The sequence below is a fragment of the Dermacentor silvarum genome, chromosome 1 (genome assembly GCF_013339745.2).
Source record: "Dermacentor silvarum isolate Dsil-2018 chromosome 1, BIME_Dsil_1.4, whole genome shotgun sequence".
Lineage (NCBI taxonomy): Eukaryota > Metazoa > Arthropoda > Arachnida > Ixodida > Ixodidae > Dermacentor > Dermacentor silvarum.
Window position 1 is genome coordinate 12,252,033 of NC_051154.1, and position 23,020 is coordinate 12,275,052.

The 23,020-nt window shown below is 48.8% G+C and overlaps 1 protein-coding gene across 3 annotated transcripts; it reads left to right on the forward strand.

Moving 5' to 3' along the window:
* The first annotated feature begins 13,118 nt into the window (after window positions 1-13,118).
* LOC119456803 (uncharacterized) lies at window positions 13,119-19,557 on the forward strand. 3 transcript variants are annotated; one of them, XM_049664979.1, is made up of 2 exons: window positions 13,119-13,363; window positions 16,993-19,557. In XM_049664979.1, the coding sequence occupies exon 2, from the start codon at window positions 17,086-17,088 to the stop codon at window positions 17,638-17,640; it is 555 nt and encodes a 184-aa protein (XP_049520936.1). In that variant the 5' UTR covers window positions 13,119-13,363; window positions 16,993-17,085; the 3' UTR covers window positions 17,641-19,557. The 3 variants fall into 3 exon arrangements, with proteins under 3 accessions (XP_049520936.1, XP_037574555.1, XP_049520939.1); XM_037718627.2 differs by lacking the exon at window positions 13,119-13,363 and adding an exon at window positions 13,375-13,629; XM_049664982.1 differs by lacking the exon at window positions 13,119-13,363 and adding an exon at window positions 14,236-14,645.
* The last annotated feature ends 3,463 nt before the right edge of the window (window positions 19,558-23,020 follow it).

Consider the following 23,020-nt stretch of genomic DNA (forward strand, 5'->3'; position numbering starts at 1 on the left):
AAGGCGGCTGGACTTCTGCAATTGGGGCCTCATCAAGATTCATGAAGACAATGACTTCTGCTACGGTCCGAGGTTTGTTGAACCTTCAACAGCGTATGCTTGGAGCTCGAACCAGGTTGACCATCGGAGAGGGTCCAGCAGGGAAGATGAGGCGGCAGATAAACAAATAACACAAGTTTAATACATGGTTACGGGTGAGCGGTGTGCTCCAAAGAAAACATACAAGAAACGTTCAGCGTGCATGCACCTGCGCGCTAGGGCAAAGCAAAAGTGTTCTCCACGTGACTGCTGGCTGGCTTCCTTATACCCTCCACCATCCGGGTGATCTCCCCCTCTCCTCTCCCCCACTGCAGGACATAGGGCAAACCAGACGAAGTAGAGATGGGTGACAGTAACGGGGTGAACGTCCTCAGCGGGGAATGAGAGGGGTTGCAAGGCGGCATGACAGGTTCGTCACTGACCCTCGCGACGGACACGTCTGTTCATGTTGACGAGCGAGATCATTAGGCACGCCGATTCCCATGCCTTTGCACGTGGTCCGGGCATGGCCGCTCTAATCGAATCGTAACACTTCCGACAACGAGTAATGTGGACAGATGAAGCTCGCTATTGCCGCTATTGCACCATGAATGTTCACAATGCCCATTATTGGTCACAAGTGAACCCACACTGGCTGCGACAACACAAGCACCAAGTTCGCTGGAGTGTGAATGTGTGGTGTGGCATACTCGGGAATAGGATCATTGACCCTATTTTTTTTTAGGGCAACCTCGACAGTAAGAAGTACATGCAAGAAATACTTAGTGTTGTCGTCGACAACTTTGCCTCTGATCTCCCCCTGAACGACCGGCGCAAAGTATGGTTCCAGCATGACGGACCCCACCACATTTCTCCACCTCTGCAAAGAGTTGGTTGGACAATCATTTTCCAGGACAGTGGATTGGGCGCGCAAGAGCGATGTTTTGGCCACCAAAATCCCCTGACCTTTCTCCGCTCGACTTTTTTCTTTGGGGTTACGTGAAAGTTCGAGTGTTCGCAACAGAGCAAACTGACATTAATGACATGAAGAACAGGATAATATCTGCCAGCGCAAGCATCAGACCAGAAGTACTGCGCAGAGTTACCCAGTCAGTGCGAGAGCGGTTTATGTTTTGCGTTGCTGTGGCAGGAAAGCACTTTGAACATTTTTTAAAGCACTAATAACTTAATGGGTTTCCATAAAGACGTGAAATTTGTGCATGAGCACGACGACTTTTAAATAGCGCTACATCAATATTAGCAGGTTACTCGGACGATGCGCGCGGTCGCCCGACGAAGAAGACGAAGTGATTTTGGCTCGGCTGTGAGCTGAACTGACAAGCGCTGCAACCGGCTACTGTAAATACATCCTATAAATAAATTAATGTGTATCTGCCTCATAATTATTGTAACAATGTCATAGCGAAAAATTCGTTAGCATGGGTAACACCTTTGTTGATTTCCATAAAGGTTACAATATTGAGAATTGAACACTCCATTTATTTTACGTAACCAAGTTATTACAATGCCCGCTCGTCTAGACACCATCACGCATGCGCATAGCCTCCCCCCCCCTCCCGGCTTCAGCGCGGGCTACCTTATCTCGGCATCGCAGTTGCTACCATCATTACAGGCCGCTCGGATCCGTGTTTCGACAACGGTTCCGAGCACTGCAGTTTGCGTTTACGCAAGCCAAGACTGAAAGGGTGCCAGTTATCACTTTTGCCTATGCCTCCACCCCGTTGTCAAACTAAACACCGTACACAGCAGGCACGTACGTCACGAAAGGGAGGAGCTTTGCGCCGGTCCTCATTGTCTTGCATGCGTAATCTTGCGAACAGCAATTAAACTTCGCAGTTCGATATCTCGGAGCACGGATGCGCTAGAAGAATTCTGCCAAGTGAAGCCAAATGAAAAAAGTTAGACACGATTGCGTCTAACTTTTCAATACAAACATGCCTGCTTACTACAGCCACTAAAAAGGTAATTATTCAATTTTAGTTAATTAAGCTATGGACATCAATAATTACCACGTCATTCTGTGTCCCCCTGGGCACATAACCTTAGTGTAGCGGTGGTCTTCACGTACATCTCCGTGCCTAATTAAAAAAAAACCTATCGACTTAACTCTGATTACCCTGTATGGTGTGTCCCAGCTAACTTAGACATGTTGTTCAACGAAAAAAAAAAAATAGAATGCATGCTGCAAGATTCAGTTATAAAACCTACGGTGTTTGGTCGTCAGTGGTCTGACGACTAAACAACGTAGGTCTTAGGATCGTATCGAGCAAAGTGTTCATAAATCTTTTTTTTTTTCGTCCCACAACTTGGCGAACGTTAGCTGGCAAACCCTCTATAGCGAAAGGACGCTGTTTTCTCCTTTTAACTTTACTTTCTTTTTATTACTTTACTTTCTTAGGAGTACTACCGCATTACTACTACTGCACTACCTAGGTAGTATTAATACTACGTTAGTTCTATTTACTAGCTTCAGCAGATAGTGAAAAATATTAACTATCATTTTACTACCTTCCCTTACTGAAAAAGATAGTGTTTTTAGCGACAAGTAGCGTATTAGTATTTAGTTTGTGAATATGATGACCCTTTTTTTTTAAAGACTGTATCATTCTCTTTTGAATTGAACCGTTGTATTGGCGATGTGAGTATATACTCGAAGAAACTCTCGTGGATTTCTCTCTGGTAATATCAGTATGAAGCTCTGAGATAGACTCATCTTTACTCAATAAAGACATAAAAGAAGAACAAAAAAAAAGCAGAATGATACGCTGATAACACCGGATGGAACGCTACCACAAAGCTCCGTTATGTTGGTGTTCCGCCGGGGGGTGTGGGCAAGTGAGACTTTGCCTTTGTTCGATCGGCACGCACGGTGCAGTTTATCACAGGCGAAGGAACAAAACAACCTGGTAACTGATAAGAAAGCTTGTCGCTTCACCTGGAGCTCTTATAGTGCTTTGCGCGTGTAGCTCGTATACGTAATGGCCTCGTGCCGTTTTGTGTTGTGCACGAGCACGTCCAAGACGGAACGCTATCACGATGTAAAAGGCGTAACGGTACTCTTAAGAGCCACCATTTCGGAACGGATTCGCCTTTTGTTGTAACCGAGCAATAAAAAATTTATTTCTGGGGTTTTATAGGTGTCAAAACTACGATCCGAATAGTAGGGGGGAATTCCGGATCAATTTTTACCATCTAGTGTTATTCAACGTGCACCTAAATCGAAGTCCACGAGCGTTTTTAGTGCCACGAGCATCGTGCGACACTCTTGTTTCTTGCGCAGCACTTCCGGTTCGCCTCCTAAGGCGACCTTGGGCTGCTGAGCATGAGGTCGCGGGATCGAATCCCGGCCACGGCGGCCGCATTTCAATAGGGGTGAAATGCGAAAACACCCGTGTACTTAGATTCCGGTGCACGTTAAAGAACCCCAGGTGGTCCAAATTTCCGGAGTCCCTCACTACGGCGTGCCTCATAATCAAATCGTGGGTTTGGCACGTAAAACCCCATAATTTAATTTTTAATTTTCCTAAGGCGACTGGGGACAACATTCAAAATAAATCAGGCAAACATGAAAAACAACAGTACAGTACGAAATTCACGGGTTTCATTATAGATATGCTATCAGAGCATAAGTTTAGTTACATGTTGAGTTACTGAAGTGTATGGAATAATTACAATTAATTAGAAATCACTGATTATCCGGGACGAAATTCAAGATAAATCTGAAAAGAAAACTAGAAAAAGGTAGTCCACTACAAAATTCATGGGTTTCATTATGATATAGCATCAGAGCATAAGTTTAGTTAAAGGTTGCGTTACTGAAATCTCTGGAGTAATTAGAATTAATCAGAAATCACTGATTACCGCACACCAAAGCACAGAATCGTAGACTTTTCAGACCCGCCACGTGAGCACGACTTTGGCGAAATTCCTGGAAACCCGGAAGTAGAAAGCGGAAGTAATGACGTAACTAATGACGTCACACGCAAGAAGGTGGCATGATATTTAACCGGCTAATTAATAGAAAATAGTTGCCTGGCATAGCCTGAACATCTGCCTAGCAGAGCGGATGTGATGTCACTACTTTCTTTCTCGCTTCTCTCCCGGCGCGCACCTGCTCGCTCGTTGACAAGTGTATTTGATCATCCCCAGCGGACAGTTCGAGACAAGTGTATTTATACTTAACATATACAGTACACCCAAAGACCTCAAACAAAGATTCGCAGCAATCATCAATAGGGATGTTAGCAAGGCCAAGACATTCCCACTCCTGGTGGCCGGCGACTTCAACGCTCCGCATCAAGCATGGGGGTACCCACAAGCTAACCGCAAGGGCGTTGACCTATGGCAAGCCACCGTCAATAATAATCTCCCACTTATAACAGATCCGGCTTTTCCGACCAGGATCGGCAACTCTTGCTGTAGGGATACCACGCCTGATCTCTTTTTCATACGGAATGTAGAGTCCGCCTCTTGCACGTGGACCTGGGCAGCGATCATAATATCCTGGCCACCTGCGTCAACGTGAGAAGCGGGAACCTCAAAGAGTTCACTATTACAGACTGGGACTCCTTTCGCAAGGTTAGGGAGGAGCGAGCACAAACATAGGACTCAGCACTTAGTCTAGAGCAGTGGGCTGAACAGTTAAAAGAGGATATCAGGGCGGCGACAAAGAAAGTCCAGACTGAACTGGAGGTGGACAGGATCGATAGCCACCTCGGTCATCTTCTAGAAGCTAAAAAGCCACTGTTAAACAGATGGATAGGGCAGAAACTCAACCGAAGGCTCCGAAAAAAGATCGCGGAGCTCAACAAAACTATAGAAGATCACTGCCAAACCCTGAGCAGACAACAGTGGGACGAGGTCTGCAATTCAGTAGATGGTCAGATGAGAGTTGGAGCTAAATGGAACCTACTGAAGCATTTACTCGATGACACCAATAACAAGTCGAACCAAAGACAAGTGATAGCGAAGGTTCTCCACGAGGCATCGCAATCAGAGACGGTAGAGACCATACTCGAAAGACTCGCTGGCAAGTGCCTGCCTCTGGGCAGCTCGAATCACGAAGACTATCCGCCCTACAAAGGCTCATCTAGCCCCGAACTAGATGTCCCATTCAAGTCATGCGAAGTAAGGGAAGCCCTCCAGAAACTAAATGGCAGGTCAGCCCCTTGTCCTGATGAAATCACCAACCGGGCCCTCAGAAACCTGGACGACGGTTCCATAGAACGGTTGACAGAAGAGATAAATGAAACATGGGAACGAGGGGTTATCCCGCAGTCCTGGAAAATGGCGTCGGTCATCCTCATCCCAAAGCCTGGAAGACCCCCGAGTCTCACAAACCTCAGAACCATTTCACTCACGTCCTGCGTGGGAAAGCTGGCAGAACATGTCATATACAACCGCATCTCCAAGCACATCGAGAAACAAGGATTGTTCCCCTACAACATGATAGGCTTTCGTCCGGCCTTGTCAACACAGGACGTGAAGAAGCTTATCAAGTGTCAAATCATTGACAACACCACCATAGAGATATAAGAGGCATCTTAGGCCTAGATGTGCCTTGTGGTCTTGTGGCCTTGTGGTTCTCCACAAGAAAAGTAGAAAGTTACCTATCAAGAAAGGGGTCAGGCAAGGAGACACAATCTATCCAATGCTATTCACTGCATGCTTCGAAGAAGTATTCAAGCTCTTAGACTGGGAAGGCTTAGGAGTGAGGATCAACGGCGAATATCTCAGCAACCTTCGGTTTGAAGATGATATTGTCCTATTCAGCAACAATGGAGACGAATTACAACAAATGATTGAGGACCTTAATCGAGAAAGTGTAAGAATTGGGTTGAAGATGAATATGCAGAAGACAAAGATAATGTTCAATAGCCTGGCAAGGGAACAAGAATTCAGGATCGCCAGTCAGCCTCTAGAGTCTGTAAAGGAGTACGTTTATCTAGGTCAATTACTCACAGGGGACTCTGATCAAGAGAAAGAAATTCACAGAAGAATAAAATTGGGTTGGAGTGCATACGGCAGGCATTACCAAATCCTGACTGGGAGCTTACCACTGTCGTTGAAGAGAAAAGTGTACAATCATTGCATTCTACCGGTGCTAACATATGGGGCAGAAACTTGGAGGTTAACAAAGAAGCTCGAGAAGAAGTTAAGGACCGCACAAAGAGCGATGGAACGAAAAATCTTAGGACTAACGTTAAGAGACAGGAAGAGAGCGGTGTGGATCAGAGAACAAACGCGGATAGCCGATATTCTGGTTGACATTAAGCGGAAGAAATGGAGCTGGGCAGGCCATGTAATACGTAGGATGGATAACCGGTGGACCATTAGGGTTACAGAATGGATACCAAGAGAAGGGAAGCGCAGTCGAGGTCGGCAGAAAACCAGATGGGATGATGAAGTTAGGAAATTTGCAGGCGCAAGTTGGAATACGCTAGCACAAGACAGGGGTAATTGGAGATCGCAGGGAGAGGCCTTCGTCCTGCAGTGGCCATAAAATATAGGCTGATGATGATGATGATGAGGCCTAGACCTGGAGAAGGCGTTTGACAATTTCTTCCATGCGCACATTCTGAACTCCATCTCAGAGATCAATTTGGGAGAAGCCTTCTACAGATACATAAGCTCATTCCTCAGGGATCGCAAGGCCCCACTCAAAATTGGTGACCTCCAGTCTGACAATTTCAGTTTGGGCCCCAGAGACACGCCACAAGGAGCGGTAGTCTCACCACTACTTTTTAACATTGCCATGAAGAAACTATCGGAAAGGCTCTCCAACATAGAAGGGATCAATCCCACGCTCTACGCCGATGACATAACAATCTGATGCACCGGAGGAAGCGAAGGAGATGTTGAATTAGGCTTGCAGGAGGCTGTAGATCAAACAGAGATGTACCTGGAAAGTACGGGGCTTAGATGCTCCCCGAGCAAGTCTGTGCTCCTCCTCTACAGGCCAGTCAGGAGAGGTCCCAAACCTACAGGCTGGAAACCGTTGTCTGAAATAGACATAAAACTCTACACTAAAAGCGGCTGTACCATCCCCAGAGGAGACACCATTCGGGTCCTGGGCATGTTCATTGAATCCAATGGCAGTAACAATACGACGCTCAACAAGCTTACAGCCAAAACCGAGAACATGATCAGGCTCATCAACAGAGTCTCGAATAGGCGTGGAGGCCTTCGGGAAGACAACCTCCTCAGGTTATTCCACGCCTTCCTCATGAGTCACATAGTTTATGTGGCAGCCATGCACAATTGGTATAACTCCGAAAAGAAAAAAAAAACTTTATACGCTCATCAGAAAGAGTATCAAAAGAGTACTAGGCATTCCGTTACGGGCGAGCACGGACCTACTTGTGCAACTAGGAGTGCATAACACATTAGACGAGATAATTGAGGCCCAGGAGTCGGCCCAACTGGCCCGTCTATCCTGCACCCCGGCTGGAAAGAAGATCCTGACGGTTCTTGGGATCAACCCTATACTCTTGGAAGAACGGAAAAATCAAATATCGGAAGATCAAAGGAATAATATACGAGTCGCACCGTTTCCCCGCAATGTTCATCCTCAACACAACGTAGGCAGACGCAGGGCAAGAGCCCTCGCCCTCCTCAAGAGTATCAAAGACGATCCCCAATCAGGCATGTTTTGTTGACGCAGCCCAATATGGACAGTCGTTTAACTTCGCCACTGCCATCGTTGATCACAACGGACAGATAGTGAATGCAGCTTCCCTGAAGTGCTCAACTCCGTCCAGAGCGGAGCAGGTCGCAATTGCTATGGTACTCCTAGATAGCAGCAGAACGCAAATCTTCACTGATTCGAGATCGGCGGTCAGGGCTTTCGCTTCAGGGTCCATTGCTGAGGAGGCTCACAAGGTTCTCAAGTACAAGATCATCTCTACGCACACCATCACGTGGTTTCCGGCGCACCTCGGCCCCCAGCTTGACTTTTTGCCCAATCTCAATGACATCGCCCACTCCCAAGCGCGCGCACTAACCCACCGCGCGGGAGCAAGGGTGAGCTCAGAGGTCGGGGTTCTCGTGTTTCGCGACACTCTCACTACTTTCAACAAAATCACTAAGCACTATCACCTGGGTAGGAGGACTTATCCTCACCCTCATAGCAAACTGGCTAGACCTCTGTCGTCCACTTTACGCATGCGTCAGACTAAGTCATATCCGAACCTGGCCCTTTTTCATTCGATCACTCCAGAGGCTTTTAGCTCTACTTGCCCCGACTGTGCGGCTGTTAGCAATCTAGAACACATGCTCTGGCGATGCCCCTCGTTACTAAGACCCAATCGCATCACGGAAGAAGAACGGAGCTCTGCCACCCAGAGCTCAAAACTTTCCCGCCAAACTTGGGCTGTCCAGAGAGGCTACGATCCGGCGGTTAGGCTCGGCCTACCCGTCCCCACGTGGGATCGGCCCGCAGCTCTGCCCTAGGGCAGGGCTTCTCAGGACCTTGTTAATAAAGTTATTTGTCTGTCTGTCTGTCCACATGGAAATGCGGCCGCCGCGGCTGGGATCGAATCCGCGACCTCGAGCTCATAAACACATCGTCATAGTGTCACAAAAGAGCGCGTAATCCAAGCGCGCGCCGCGTGTCACGCAAGCCAGCAAAGAACACGCCGGCCCCGCGGCAACTTCAACAGAGGGGGAGAGCGCATACGCCTCAAGCAACAACGCTAACAACGGCGCCGAAACGTCTGGAAGAGACTCGACGAAGCGACGTTAACCGGAGAGAGAGAGAGAGAGAGAGCACACGCGCGCGCCGAGACACCTTCTCACCCGGAGAGTCTACAGACATTACTACCGCGTGAGCATACACCAACAGGATGAGTCATCACCCCCCCCTCGAGAATACTCCGACAGGGCGGTCGAAGGTACGAGAAAAGAGTAGAAGCTTCCCAAGCTTTGGCAATGCTACGAGATCACGACACCGATAAGAATGTTCGAGAACGCCTGTGGAAGCTATATAACCGCCGTGCGAGAATCGTTCAGTGGAATTCAGGAATTCGGGAATTCAGAAATTCAGGGAATTCGAGAGTTCCGTCCGCACCGGTGAAGTGATGTAACGTGAAGACCGAGCGTCTGCGGAAGAAGGGGATTCCCCGGCAAGCTAGTCGACGGGTTCATCGAGCATCTGCATTTCCGGGAGAAGTTCCTTCTTCGAGAATTGCGCGAGCTACGCCGAGATCGTGCGACTCCAAGACCAACCAGCACGGTGAATACGATTGGACACCTAGTGTTCCTATTTATTTTGTACTTTACGTGTTGGACTCTTAGTGCTTGTCGTGGATTAGTGTTTGTTAATACCCATCTGATTTGTATTGTGTTGTGTCTAGCCTAAGTGTGCAAGTGTGTGTGTAACTGCCTTGTGTGAAGAATATATTTTGTTGTGTTTTGACAACTCTGGGCTCTGACTCGGTCTTTGGACAGCAACCGGCGTTCGCTGGCGCACCAGAGGGCCCATTCTTAATTGTCCTTGCTTTCGTGGGATTATTTTCGGAAGCTGATAATTCGGCTTTGGAATTTGGTCCGGCGTCTGCGCCTCGTTCACCGGGGTCTGTGACACATAGCAACTGGGCTAATGTGGCTATTGGTATTGTCGAGCAAAAATAAGAATAAAATATAATTATGTAGATGTCACGTGGTGTGAGAATCGATGCTTTGCGAATCATTTTGCCCTACCCAGTGTCGTTTGGGGTTCTGTAACGCGTCACTAAAAACGGACCAACGTGTTTGTAGAAGGCGAGCAACTGTGTGTGTCACAAGAGCAGCAAGACGATGGCGATGACGATAGCATGACGGCGACAACATGGCGACTGATTTTTTTCGTACTTCGGCGAAGAAACGGTACAACTTGTCCTCTTACGACCTGGGGCAACTCAGAAGGCGATACAATGTCACACAGCGTCTACGCAGCCTCAGCTGCTGCGAGGAAAGGACTGGGGAATATGGGCCTAACCAGAAGGGGGTGTAGTCTAACACAGCGACTCAAAGCGCTAGGCGCCAGAAGTCGGCGCATTTCGTGGCATGCATAGTGCGCAACACCTTGGATGGCAGTGGACCTAACAGTCCACTAACGCCACTTGGCAGCCGCAAGTAAAGTAGTACTACATAGCAGATATTCTGGATGTACTGAATCAAACAGCTTAGTGTTTCGAGTAGGCTGCATATTCGAAACTGAAACAAAAACAAGGGAAGTCGTTGGTCGCACAAAGTGACCTTGCTGAGAAAGAGAGAGAAAGAAGTTTCACGATGATGATGATAAAAATCTATTTATTGAAGAAAAAAAAGTGGGAGAGCATGGCTCGCTACTCTGCACTGGGGCGAATGAGCTCGGAAGAGGGCGAGGACACTTTTCACGTTAGATTTTCATTTTTTTTCTTCAAATCATATTACCACCCGATTCGTGGCCTATCCCCCGCAGTTGGTTTGTGCCATTAAATAATGCATCATCATCATCATTTTCCGGAACGCGTGGCAGGATAACACAGGAAGACGGACACTTGAATTTGTCAGAAGTGTGAATAATGAAAAACTAGTCGAGATTGTGAGTCCAGGCTGATGCTTTCATTTTTCGCCCACTCTTATGATGTATGCATGGTTTTGATGCGTTGCAAATGGGCTGTGCACAATTTCTTCTTCTTTTCTGGGGTTTTACGTGCCAAAACCAGTTCTGATCATGAGGCACGCCGTAGTGAAGGGCTCCGGATTAATTTTGACCACTTCAACGCACGCACACGGGCGTTATTGCATTTCGCCTACATCGAAATGCGGCCGCCGACTTCGATCCCGTGATCTCGTGCTCAACTCAACGTTGCGTCTTAGGTGACTGAGCCACCGCTGCGGCACTTTGTCTATCGTTTTAGGCACCTAATTATTATTATTATTATTACTATTGTTATTATTGTTATTATTATTATTATTATTATTATTATTATTATTATTATTATTATTATTATTATTATTATTATTATTATTATTGTGGGCAGTAGTAGGAGGAAACAATTGGTTGGTGTGGCCTGCATACATGTTGTCTTGTACCGTAGGTGAATATAGTTTCCCCCTTTTAAAGCTGAAAAATTATGCGTGGACATTTAAGCAGCCGTCAATTTATGCTATTAGTTCGCCTGTGTACATAACAATTCCTATTTATTACAGAAAAATTAAGTGTAAACGAAACGAGGAAACTAAAAGGATCTTCTCTAACTCACCGACAAACAACTATGCTAACGCGACGTATACAGCGTAAGACTCAATGATGCAGAGCCAGCACTTATTATACATTGTTGAATAAATCGCAGCGAAAACTCACTTAAGGATAATATTGTTTGTTCTTTGCGGCGAATACTGTCGAAATGCGACTAAACTTGCGTCCGCAGGGAATATGCACGTCTCCACAGCCAGCAGAACGACTGCACGACCCCCGCATACATCACTTAAGCACTACGGAACGCTAAAATAGTGCTGCATCGGACTCACATATTATGTTTTCTAATGTTCTTTTTTTGAAAGCCGCTTGAATTTATGCACACCAAAGAAACTAAATTAAACAATTGGTTCAGCGCTACAGGGCCAAGCACTGCGCTTTATAGTTGTTTGATATTGGCGTATTGAACTATTTCAACCCGTCGTGGTGGCGTAATGGATTTGGCGTTGCGCTGTTAAACCCGAGGCTACAGGAGCAAATCCCGGCCGCGGCGGCCGCATTTCCACGGGGGCGAAATGTAAAAATTCGGCGGAAGCCATCTCACGATGACTGTCGACGGTAATGTGTTTAGCATTGCATCAATATAACGACGCAACATATTGTCTCCATCGGAACGAGTTAAGTGCGAGGTGTGTACTGCAGCGACATTCCTCTTTCTAGCTTCCGTAAGAACACTTGGTGCCATCTAGCGCCGCCGCCACGAAGCCTGCGCGTGGCCTCCGAAATGCATGGCGCGCCGGTGCGCGCGAACGTTGAGAAACACGTCATGCGGCAACCGGGCTCAACTATCGCGCTTCTTTGTGGACCCGCTGCGCCATCCAGTGGCACTGCCGAGACCTCCGAGACGAGAAGCGTGGCGGGCCGATGCCTGCGAACGCTGACAATTGTTGGCTCATATTCGGGGTCCCAAGTTGGTGAGAGGTTGATTGAAGAGTGGCACATGCCTTCATGTCGCAATTCGCTAAAGGGCTGGCGTGAAAGGCGTTCATTGATAAGTGCCACATACCCAGTGCATTTGTGGCGCAGCGTGCTAAGGCGTCGGCTTGCTGTCTTTGAGGAACCCTTGTGACGTGGGTTCGATCATCGGATAAACTTAAGGCACATTCCCAGTGGCACATACCTAGTTACCCATGTTGGCGACAAAGACATTCATTGAAGACCAGCACAGACCGAGCGACCTAGTTACCCATGTTGGCGCTAAAGAGTTTCTTCGAACAGTGGTACCTACCCAATCCCGCATCTGCAGTGACCCACGTCGGCGTGAAAGAGCTTCTTTGAAGAGCGGTACATACGTACACATTGCCGCGTACTACTGTGAGTCAAGTTCGTCCTATGGTTGGTTTTGAACCATGTCACCTCAGCACAGCAACACGGTGCTCTACCCATTAGACCCCGAGACTACCCAGTGAACGAGGTATACGCACGAAAACGGTTAGATACAAACATGCACAGGTAAAAACATGGAATCATAGATAGGTACATAGCCCCCAGAAACAGCGTGAACTACTCTAAGAATGCTAACGCATTAAAAATGCCTGAGTACCGTGCATTGGGATCACAATAAAGAACCACAGGTGGTCAAAATTAATCCCGAGTCGCCCACTGCGGCGTGCCTCACAATCATATCGTGGCTTTGGCACGTAAAACCCAGGAATAAATAAATAAATAAATAAAATACAGTCAGGTTCACTAACTTTTCTCAAGTACATGCTATCGAAGAAATGTAGTATTTCTGCGTGTACGTCGATTGTCGCGTGACTCGTGGGGCGGCGCGTGGAACGTTCCACTGGCCAGGTCGATCGCATCGCCATCGCCGGCAGATGCTGCCGGTGTGGCAGCGGCGTACCCTCGTCTCCCTGCCCGAGAACTGCGGCCGCCCAGGTGACCGCGTCGACGCTGTCGTTCCGGCGAGACAACGCATTTCCTCGTAATCGCGCGCGCGGACGTCGGCCGAACGACCCGTATCCACGACTCGCTGATATCACGCCAATTATCGGGCTTTGCAGGAACGGGGGACTTTATCGCCGGGAATGTGGTCTGCAAGGCGGTATCAGAGCGATGGAGAAGCCATCCGAGCTGCATGGAGGGACGGAACAATCTGTGAGTGCATCTACGCTCGATTTTGCCCCGTTGCGCACATGTATCCCCACTGATACGAGAGCGGCGACGCGCGCGATGTTGAAATGGGTTGAGCGAATTGAATGACTCGTTGGGGGCCAGAGCGCGAACAGCGGACGGCAGGCCGTTTGTAGATTCTACCACACTGTTGAGCTCGTTTCCATAAACGCGAGCATAATGAAATTTAATCTCAATATAACGCACTGTTCTACAGTCTACCGCATGCAACTGTTTGACGATTGCACCAGGTGATCTCTAATTTATCTTGCAACATTCTCTCTTCTTCAAATGGCGTAGCTGTTTAGCGGTGTCTATTGACACCTTTTGGCAGCCTCTGTCTCCAGTTTTTTTGTGAGTGCCCGAAAGAAAATGAGTTTAGTATTGTTACAGACAGTAGTGAACCACCACCTAAGCCCCTTCTGCACTTGATTGAATAACGCTCCTAAGCGTGGTACTCTGTTTAACCTAATAATTGTCGCAAAACAGAAACTATACGTCGATTGACAATGTATTATGTACAGTAAATTAAAAATTGATAGTCAGATTTTGTGGACCTCATAAAAAAAATTTGGTCAAAATATATTATAGCGTTTAAAAGTGTTGTGCGAGAGTTGAGTGCTGTGATTACTTGAGAGAAAAGTAGGTACGATTTATTTCGAAGCTCACAAGAAAATCGTGTGAAACTGGTGGAAAGCCAACTGCAAGGGGTTATTCAACTGTTCTTTCGGAACATTGTACTCGGTGAAGCCGCTAAAACGGTGCAAATGCTGCCTCTGGCCGGCCGCTCTTCCATATAACGCCTCGAAGCGGTGAGCAGACGCCTTCCGGTCGTCCCGAATTGCACTGCTGCGGCGCGATCACCGGATGGCAGTCGTGCTGTGCCCGCTGAAGGCCGTACGTATCCGCTGGCTCGGGGAGGTAGGTGTCAAGGTACAGCGGCGGCTATCTAGTTACGCACGTATGCAAGGCGACGACGTCTATTCGCGTACCGATCACCGTCAGTGTGCTCGACGCGCTCACGGCTCCGCCAACTGTACAGCTACCAGCCGGGTGTCAGTTTCGAGTCTTACATGGAAAGCCTTCACCTGATAGCTGTGCTGAGTGCGCTATAATGAGACATCGGCGCGCAGACAGTTACTAACGGTTCTTTTATGGTGCGTCTCAGCTCGCTCTTGGAGAGGGCGCTCTCCAACAGGACACTGGCGCTATAGTTACCATGACAATCACTGAAGAGGGTGTGTTCCCGGTACGTGCAGCTCCCCGTGTAAGTTGGGCTAGTTATACATAACTATGCTGTGCATGCAATGCATGTTACTGAAAGGCAAGCGTTCAAAACACTTTTGTTCGTGTTTTGCTCGGCTGTCTTTCACTATCATGAATCCTTACGAATTTGCTCAGCTTTAAGTCGCTTTAAGCCGTGCCTATCTTTTAAAGTTTCTTATTACTTTCTTTTTTATTCTGTTAACTACGCTTTTTTTAACCTAACTGCTGTTGCATAAGTTACCCCGACATGTCGCGTAATAATTGAAACCATTACATATATCTGAACAGGCATTTAATTATTTGTGCTCCCAGTGTGTTTTCTGCGTCAAACGTTGAGCTTAATGCCGATCTTCTGACATTAGTAAAACGGCCGGGTGCACTTAAGATCACGAGTTCAGCATCATGCGATAGGTGGGAGTATGGCCAACGACAATCAGAAAATTGAATCTGCATATGGCCCAACCATTGAAAAATTTGAGGAAAAGTCATATAACTGACATATGTCGCTTGTTTTGACTATACGTTTCACAAATTATGTTCACATGCTCACGTGCGCGCATTATTTTCGGTACCTGAATAAATAAGGAGCTTTAGAATATATAGGACACCTAAGGCTGAGGGTGTGCCAACCATGGATGAGGGAAAAAATTAGGAGAGAGCACTGCGCAACGCGATTGAAGCCAAACGAATAGGCCCAACACGTGATCGTCAAGTCGGAGCGCGCGGTGGATTTAGTGCTCCCGCTCTGCAGAGAGAGAGAGAGAGAGAGCTACGGCGCCGAACAAGTGCGCATCAATTTGAAACTACCGGAAACCAAACACCCTCGACCAATAACGTCGAGTCTCAAAGGTCACGCGCTGAGTTATACTGCGAGGAAAAAGCGAAGGGAATGTCATGGAGAGTTCGCTTGCCAAGGCTGGCAGCTACTTTGTTTCCTTCCTCCATGGCATCAACCGGCGACTGCTTTGCGTTCCCGGTTCACCCGGAGTGGACGCCGTTTCTTACAGGGCTCCTGGATTGCATTAGCGCCGAGCGGTTGCTCGCCGTTACGGCTGCAGAAGGTATTTGTAAAAGCTGTAATCCTTCATGATTTGTGATTTGTAAAATCATGAAGGATTACAGTACCACCGTGCGCTTGTTGCAAGTTTAAAACTCTAGGTGAAAGGTTAAACCTTGTTCTAGCTCGGGCTAGTCGGTTCACACTTAAAGTAAAAACCATAGTGTTAACATCACGGACACAAAGAATATGACAGGAGAAACACAGCTATGTATCTTCGGTCCTTCGAACAATTTTCTGTGGCAATGAAGGGAAAGCTACAAGGGCGGAGCTTCACACGGCGTCTTTCACAACATAGCGGCAGACGCCGCACGCATCTTTGGGCAGCTGTCATCTGCTAGCCGTCCGAGCAAAGATCTCCTGTGGACTACGAGAGTGCGTGAACAGCCCAGGACTTCCGATCCTTGAAAAACGAACGCGCTCTCGGCAGCTCTCGAACTGGCGGGCGGAGCTTCCGAAGCTGCCCGAGAAAATCGAACGCTGGATAGCAGTCCCAAGCAGTCCGGGGCTGCCAGGGACGGATAATCGAAGCATCCCAATATTGGGGTGCTAATCTGGGCATTGTCAAATACCTCATATTGTCAGCTCTGACTGGCCCGGGGGGCTGCATGCATGCTACAGCCGTGTTGGCTCAGAATGCCACCATTGCGTAGTTTGATGATATGACGAAACTTGACAGCGTCCAGAATAACACCCATGCTTTTGCTGTCGGAAGAAAGACATAGCATCTAGCGTCACCCGCCAAGGCAACCCAAATTACGATACGCCAGCCGAAAACATCCCATTTTATAGTTTACGAACTCTCGATCAACATACGATATCGAAAACAGCGGCGATTGCTCGTTAAATTTTCCTCATTTACGTGAGATGTGTGAAAGTGATAGCGTTTATGAGCATTTGTTCACGAACATGCCAGTTTTTTAGAATTCAGGGTAAACTTGGTTCTAAGCGGGGGCTGTCGCTTCAATGAGTGCCACTATGTTTATTTATACAAAACTTTGGGGCCACCGAGTGCAAACCCATGGAAACCCTAGGAAGCGGTTTACATTCAGCGCACGCGCAGTGGCGAGATGCTATTCGTTAGGGCAGGGCTGGTTAGGGTCACTTAGGCTTGGGTGCCTTGATATTGCCGGCCTCGCGACTCCTGAAAGACTTTGTGGACGTTCGTACGGTCGGACCATGCCATGACAAACAGGTTCACTGTTCTTGCCTGTCATGGTTTTGTTTTGTTACCTGACGTGCCAGCTGTGTTCAGGAGCCTCACCTTTCGGACCTCACCCCACCATCGCAGGAGCGCAGAATGGAGTCCGTCTGTCTTGGCGCCAAGTCGCAGTAGCTGCGGAGCCAGTGGCCGCCATCGACTGCAGCAACAGTGACAAACCAGATGGAGGGTTCAATGACAGGCGTAGTCAGCAGCCCGCAGCCCGGGGCCGGTGACCGAACGTCCAAGATGCCACCCATCGCGCACTGCGTGGCGTTTTGCGTTGCATTCGGACTTGTCTTCGCCGTGAGCGGTGCCGTGCTCCTGTCCAGCGGTCTGCCGTACCGGCGGCTCCAGCTGCGCATCATCTCCGTGTGCATGCTCGTTATGGGTGTCGTCCTCCTGGCCGCTGCTGTCGTGCTCATCTTCATGTGGCGCAATCGCCACCACTTCGGAGCGTTCCACCGATCCTGCCATCGGCGCCAGCAGCGCGCGGCTCTCGTCATCCGCGTGCCCACCGTCAGCGGCACGTACGTGTACTCCCCCACGCCTGCGGGCGCAGCTGCCGGAGCGGCTCCGTCGAGGCCCCCGCCGCCAGCCTACGAGGAGGTGGTGCCACCACCGCCCTCCTATGAGAGCGTGATGATGCTCAAACGGCTTGAGAAGGCCGCTGAGCTGGCGCATCAGGTGGCCGACAGCGCGCGCAGGGGCTCGGCACCCGCCGCCGCCGATGTATAGCGGGACCGTGCGCAGACGAGACTCACACCAAGTCCCGTGAGCAACGCCGCTTTCATCCGCGGCCCTGCCGATAGCCGGGCGCGATGACGTGTGTGCCCGTTTGAACAATTGTTCGCTCTCAGTTACCGCGTGCACTTTTTGCATTACCCTAGCAGGCCCAACAAGCGGAATAAACACACCGACTGCAATATTCCGCTTTGCGTAATGAGGGCGCCTGGTTGAGCGAGATCTCAAATAGTGAGCCGTGTGCAGGTGTGATGAAACCGTGTAGAAAAACAAAATTAAGAAGGCTTGCTGCGTTGGCAGCCTAACATGCTGACCACTGGGCTGCCGACGCAGGCTGCATATTACTCTTCGGAAGCGCTGTTCGAATAGCTGTTTTCTTTGCTACGGTCTCTTTCTAGTGGCATAAACGAGCAACACTGAGTGAGCTTATACTCCTAGGGCGCGATCTTGTACGCGTTCCAAAATGGAACGGAGGCGTTCCGTTCCATCGAGCCGCACACGATTGGCCAATTTCAACCGCGACGTTCAAATTGACCAATCGTGTGCGGCTCGATGGAACGGAACGCCTCCGTTCCATTTTGGAACGCGTACAAGATCGCGCCCCTAATGTATACTATGTAAAATCTCTATTTTCATTCATTTGGCCTAACAAAGTTGATTATAACTAGAGATTCTAAAGGCAAAAAATTGTATTTCTTGAACTTCTTTCATCGGACGCTTTGCCGGATGACATAATATGCTTAAATAGGTGCTTGCAGGTCTTCATCGCGTAGAATCTCCATAAGTGCCTTGTGTAATTTTTTATACGTGATTATTTCCAGCTAGTGGTCAGACTGTTCTCGTCCTTATTACGATACGTCTTAATTTTCGCGCCGTAACCTCGACGCCGCCGCAGTACGTCAGTATCGCGTCACGGATTTGAAAGTATTTCCTGGCATGTCGGAATCTTTTGGCGCATACAGGAGGCTTTTTGATGCGAAAGCATTATATGCCCCATTATGCGAAAATCCGGCGTTGTCGTCGGCGGCGTGACCGAAAGATGGTACCAAAAATGGCCGACGGCGCGAAGATTAAAAATACGCCAAAAATGCTCGGATTGACGTCAAATTCGTCAGGCAGGTTTTTGTAAGCAAAGATAATTAATGGAATTGAAAAGAAAATTTGGTACATTTCGGTCTGGGTGGGAGACGAGCACGCTTCACCGACCGCCACGGTGGCTCCACGGTTATGGTTGACAAAAGTTGTGCTTAGTGCGTGCGTCATTGCCCACGTCACGTCTGTGCTTCCGTCACTCCCTCCCACGTGTCACACTTGCTCTTCGGACTTCATCGGTGTTGTGTCTACTGGGATGCTCTCCGAAGCGTCTAGCTCAGCGGCAGCTGTGAAACGCGGTCGCCCACGGAAGCACGCCTTAGAAGACGAAGCAAGGCAACACAAAAAATTCATCGTTTTGCAGCAAAATGGTCCGAATGTTTCCGGTCTGTGGACAACGTATACGCAAACCCGCACACGTATTCAACAGAAAGAGCTTTAATGCACGTCGAAAACATAACTCGAAAACATTTCACGTAAGCGCCTAAATGCTTTCGCATTCCTACACGTAAGCAGTCTTCAGCATCTCTGCTGAATTTTTAGAAACTTAATAGGTTCGGTGTTTTGTACTTTTTTTCATTTTTTTTAAGAATTCAGTGTAGTCATCCTTAACCGATAAACAGTTAAAGAGACCATATCATATGCTGCCAATATCCATGATTTCACGGCGAGCTGGTTCGGAAACTAAAGGGCGGCGCCGTCACCCCTGTTTAATTTTTGCGTCTTGTTTGGTTCACGAAGCCTCCTATGTCGGTATAAGAGGGGCCATTTTGGTGTTGCAGAAGCGCAATTTTCTAAAACAGCTTAGCTTAATATTCCTCATTACAGGGGCGTAGCCAGGGGGGGGGGGGGGGGTTGGGGGAGTTCAACCCCCCCCCCACTTACCCACCCTTTTTTCTCGTTGCTTCGCGCTGACATAATTAATGAAACCGGTGCTACTATCACAATTTCATTCCTGGGCGCTTCCGTTTGGGTTGGTAATTTACAGAGAATCATGTCTGGATATGGAAAAAACTCTCACAGTGTTTGTTAAGGCTTTGACACTCTGTGAAGTTTTGGGCGAGAATGTGGCGGCCGCATTCTGAAGCAACAAATGCGCAACAAATGCGGCAGTCGCATTTTAGATGATGGCGAGAGCGCTCGAGGCCTGTTTACTTATATTTAGGTGCACGTTAAAGACCCCAGGTGGTCAAAATCTACGGTATACATTTCCGCCGCTTCCTTTCAGGTGCCGGTTAGGCCGCGCTCGCGCAGGATCTTAGGCTACGTTCACACTTGATCTCGAAGCTGTCGGAAGCGGCAAAATCTTGCAAAAATCCGCCCGCCTAGGTGGCAAAACAGGCAGAAAAACAGGCTGCGAGCCAAATTGGTCTCGGGCCGATTTTTTGGCCATGGCGAAGCGGAAACGTGGCGGAAAGTCGTTCTGCTTCACTGGAAGCTACACTAGCATGTAAACAACCGGTCGTAAAATTGAACATGGCACCAAAAGTGTAGGCTGTAATGCTGATCGACGCGATCAAGAACCAGCCCTTGCTCTACGACAAGAGTGGCACTAAAACGTACTGTCAGCAGTACTCGCGTATATTCAACCTCGCGCGACTGGAGGTGCGGCAACGAAGCCTTGGCGTGACCCAACTTCTCGCGCTTTTGCAAAGCCAGGCGAACCCACCACCGCCGTTTCCGAGGTGTCCGCGTCTTCCGTTTATTCATTGTCAATTTCTAGAAAACAAGTAGGTAGAAGTATAAAAGCCATTTCTTCTTCCACTTCCATGGTAGACAATAGTTAGGCAGATTCCTCGTTGGTGCTCCATAATTCTCCACGCACGTGTACGGTATGTTGCAGAAGTCGCGGGGTGCTTTTCTCGTCGCGACGATAGATTGAGAGCGTAGGTCTCACGTAGGACGCGCAGGCTTTGGCGAGCCCCAACACAAGGGCCAGCCCGGGTTTTAGGTGTGGTGTTCCCGTTGCCCCTTTGGTGTCCTGGAGGCGCCGACAATACGAAATGATGAAATGTTATTACAACTTGTAAATAAAAGCTATTAAAGAAATATTATCACGCCTATGCACCAACCTGTGACTCAGCGCTACCGCGCCCGTGTGAGGAGAATTACGGAACGCCAACGAGGAATTTACCGAAGGTCGCAGATGACACGCGAAGTTGCGCAAAATGATCACTTTTGATGACGGTACGTGGGTTAATGAATGAACATACCGCTCAAAATAATGCGATACTGAGCGCCACCACGCCGACAAACGTACGCAGACTAGATGGATCTGGACGAAAACGGCAGCGGCGGCCGCGGCGTTAGCAAAACAGGTGTGAACAACTTGGACAGGCACGGAAAAAATTTTCCGGCCACTTTGGCCTTTCCGCCCGCTTTGGCCTTTCCGCCCGCTTGCCGCTTCCCAAGTGTGAACGTAGGCTTAGTCTGCGCGAGAAACGTCTCTTGTTTGCGATTGCGCCCCTACGGAAGGCTGGTAATTACTGTTGTGTTGTTGAATCCCAAACCAGCTATTACGGAAGGCTGGTAGTTGCTGTTTTGTTGTGGAATCCCAAACCAGCAATGTACACACGAAGGGGTTGATGACAGCAGTGAAATTCCACCGACTCGCAACAGAATGCACGAAACAGACAGCCGACAAGCATGAATTACTGCTGTGCGCAGTACAGCGTGAGTAAATTCTTGTTGCAGGCGCTGACAGTTCTCGTCGGAGTTCAGGCGTCCTGAGAAATTGATTATGTGCACTATGCACTGAACAAGACCGGAGTTCATTCCTGCATCACTAGTACACCAATCAGTCGAGATTCTGTGAGGTACAAGGCCGCTTCCTGTTTGCACCGGCGTAAGTGAAGCAGAAATGAGTTCCACGCACTACTTAAAATGCGTACACATGCCATATCTATGCTGTGCGGTGAAATATTCTGTACAATTCTGAATGTGTTGACGTAAAGGCAATGACGGCTGTACGCTCGCACACAGCGGAAGACACAGCGGCCCGTGCACTTGCCGCAGGAAATGCAACCCTCTCGTATGAGGGAGCAGGGCGACGAAAGTTTCGAAAAAAAAATCCTTACGCGTTTTTGCGCGTATTTAAGTTTTCTAGCGCAAAGACGTAGCGAACAAGCTATTGCTATGGGAGTAGGTATAGCCTGATCACACGTGCATTTTTCACGCGTATAGCCGTCCTTGATTTGTGAAATGCACTTCGCCCCGACGAGGACGACGCCATCTATGCTTAACGGAAATTAACAATTAATGATGTCTTCTCCGATCGCACGGGTCGTCTCAATGATGCGTTTTGGAAGACTGGTCCATTCAGTGGCGCGATGAGAGACCGTTGCTCCAAACGCCCACTGTACCTGTCGTCCTTACTGTATTTACTGAGCTTACTTTACTTTTTACATAATGTCTTCACAAGCACACACACACACGTGAAGGGGGGGGGGGGCGGTACCATGTTTTTGATATACATGTATAGCGTTTGCTTAAACTACCGATATTTATTATCGATCACGTGACGTAGGGGAAAGCAGAAGCTTGCCCCCCCCCCCCCCCCCCGGTCGGGCCGGTGAACCCCCCCCCCCCCCCCCCCGAAAAAAATTTCTGGCTACGCCCTTGCCTCATTAGTATCCATTTAGCGTCTCTATAGGCTCGATCCCCATAGGAAATCGAAGGTAGCCATGCGAGCCTCCTGCACAGGCTTATAGACTAGGTGTTGCTTTTAGGCGCCAATGTTTGCATCTTGATCCGGGTAGGCCGTCACTGGAAATTGGAACTGGAAACGTTTTACACAATAACCATCTCGAGCGAAGCTAGCTTAGCAGGGCTCTTTGAGGATCTATCAAGCATTGCCTGGGTTATCGTTGGCCTTAGTGAGGTTAGGAAACCCTAAGCATTTCTTATGTGTTGCGAATGCGAAAGCATTAATGTCCAATTGAACGCCGCTGAGCGGTTCTTCGAGTTATGAACTCCTCGCGGGCAAGCGAGCGCGTTGAGATGCTTGGCGCGTTTTGATTTGGCTTTACCGAGGCGCAGTTAGAACACAGGCGAGAGCTTGCACGGACAAGGAACGCGCGGATTAACACAGGCTTCCGAGGGTGAGGTTGACGTGCGTCGCGGCCATTCCCTCTCCCCACACCCAATGCATGGCGCGCTAGCGCGGCAGCAGGTGTACCCTTTCAACCGCTCTGCTCCGTCGAGGCGCGCTCGTGACGTGGCGTCGCAGCCAATGAGCATTTACCTGCCGTTTCGCTGCCACAGACGACAGACGTCTGGTTTT

Coding starts and splice junctions, on each gene's coding strand:
- LOC119456803 (XM_049664979.1), top strand. CDS start 17,086: ATGGAGGGTTCAATGACAGGCGTAGTCAGCAGCCCGCAGCCCGGGGCC.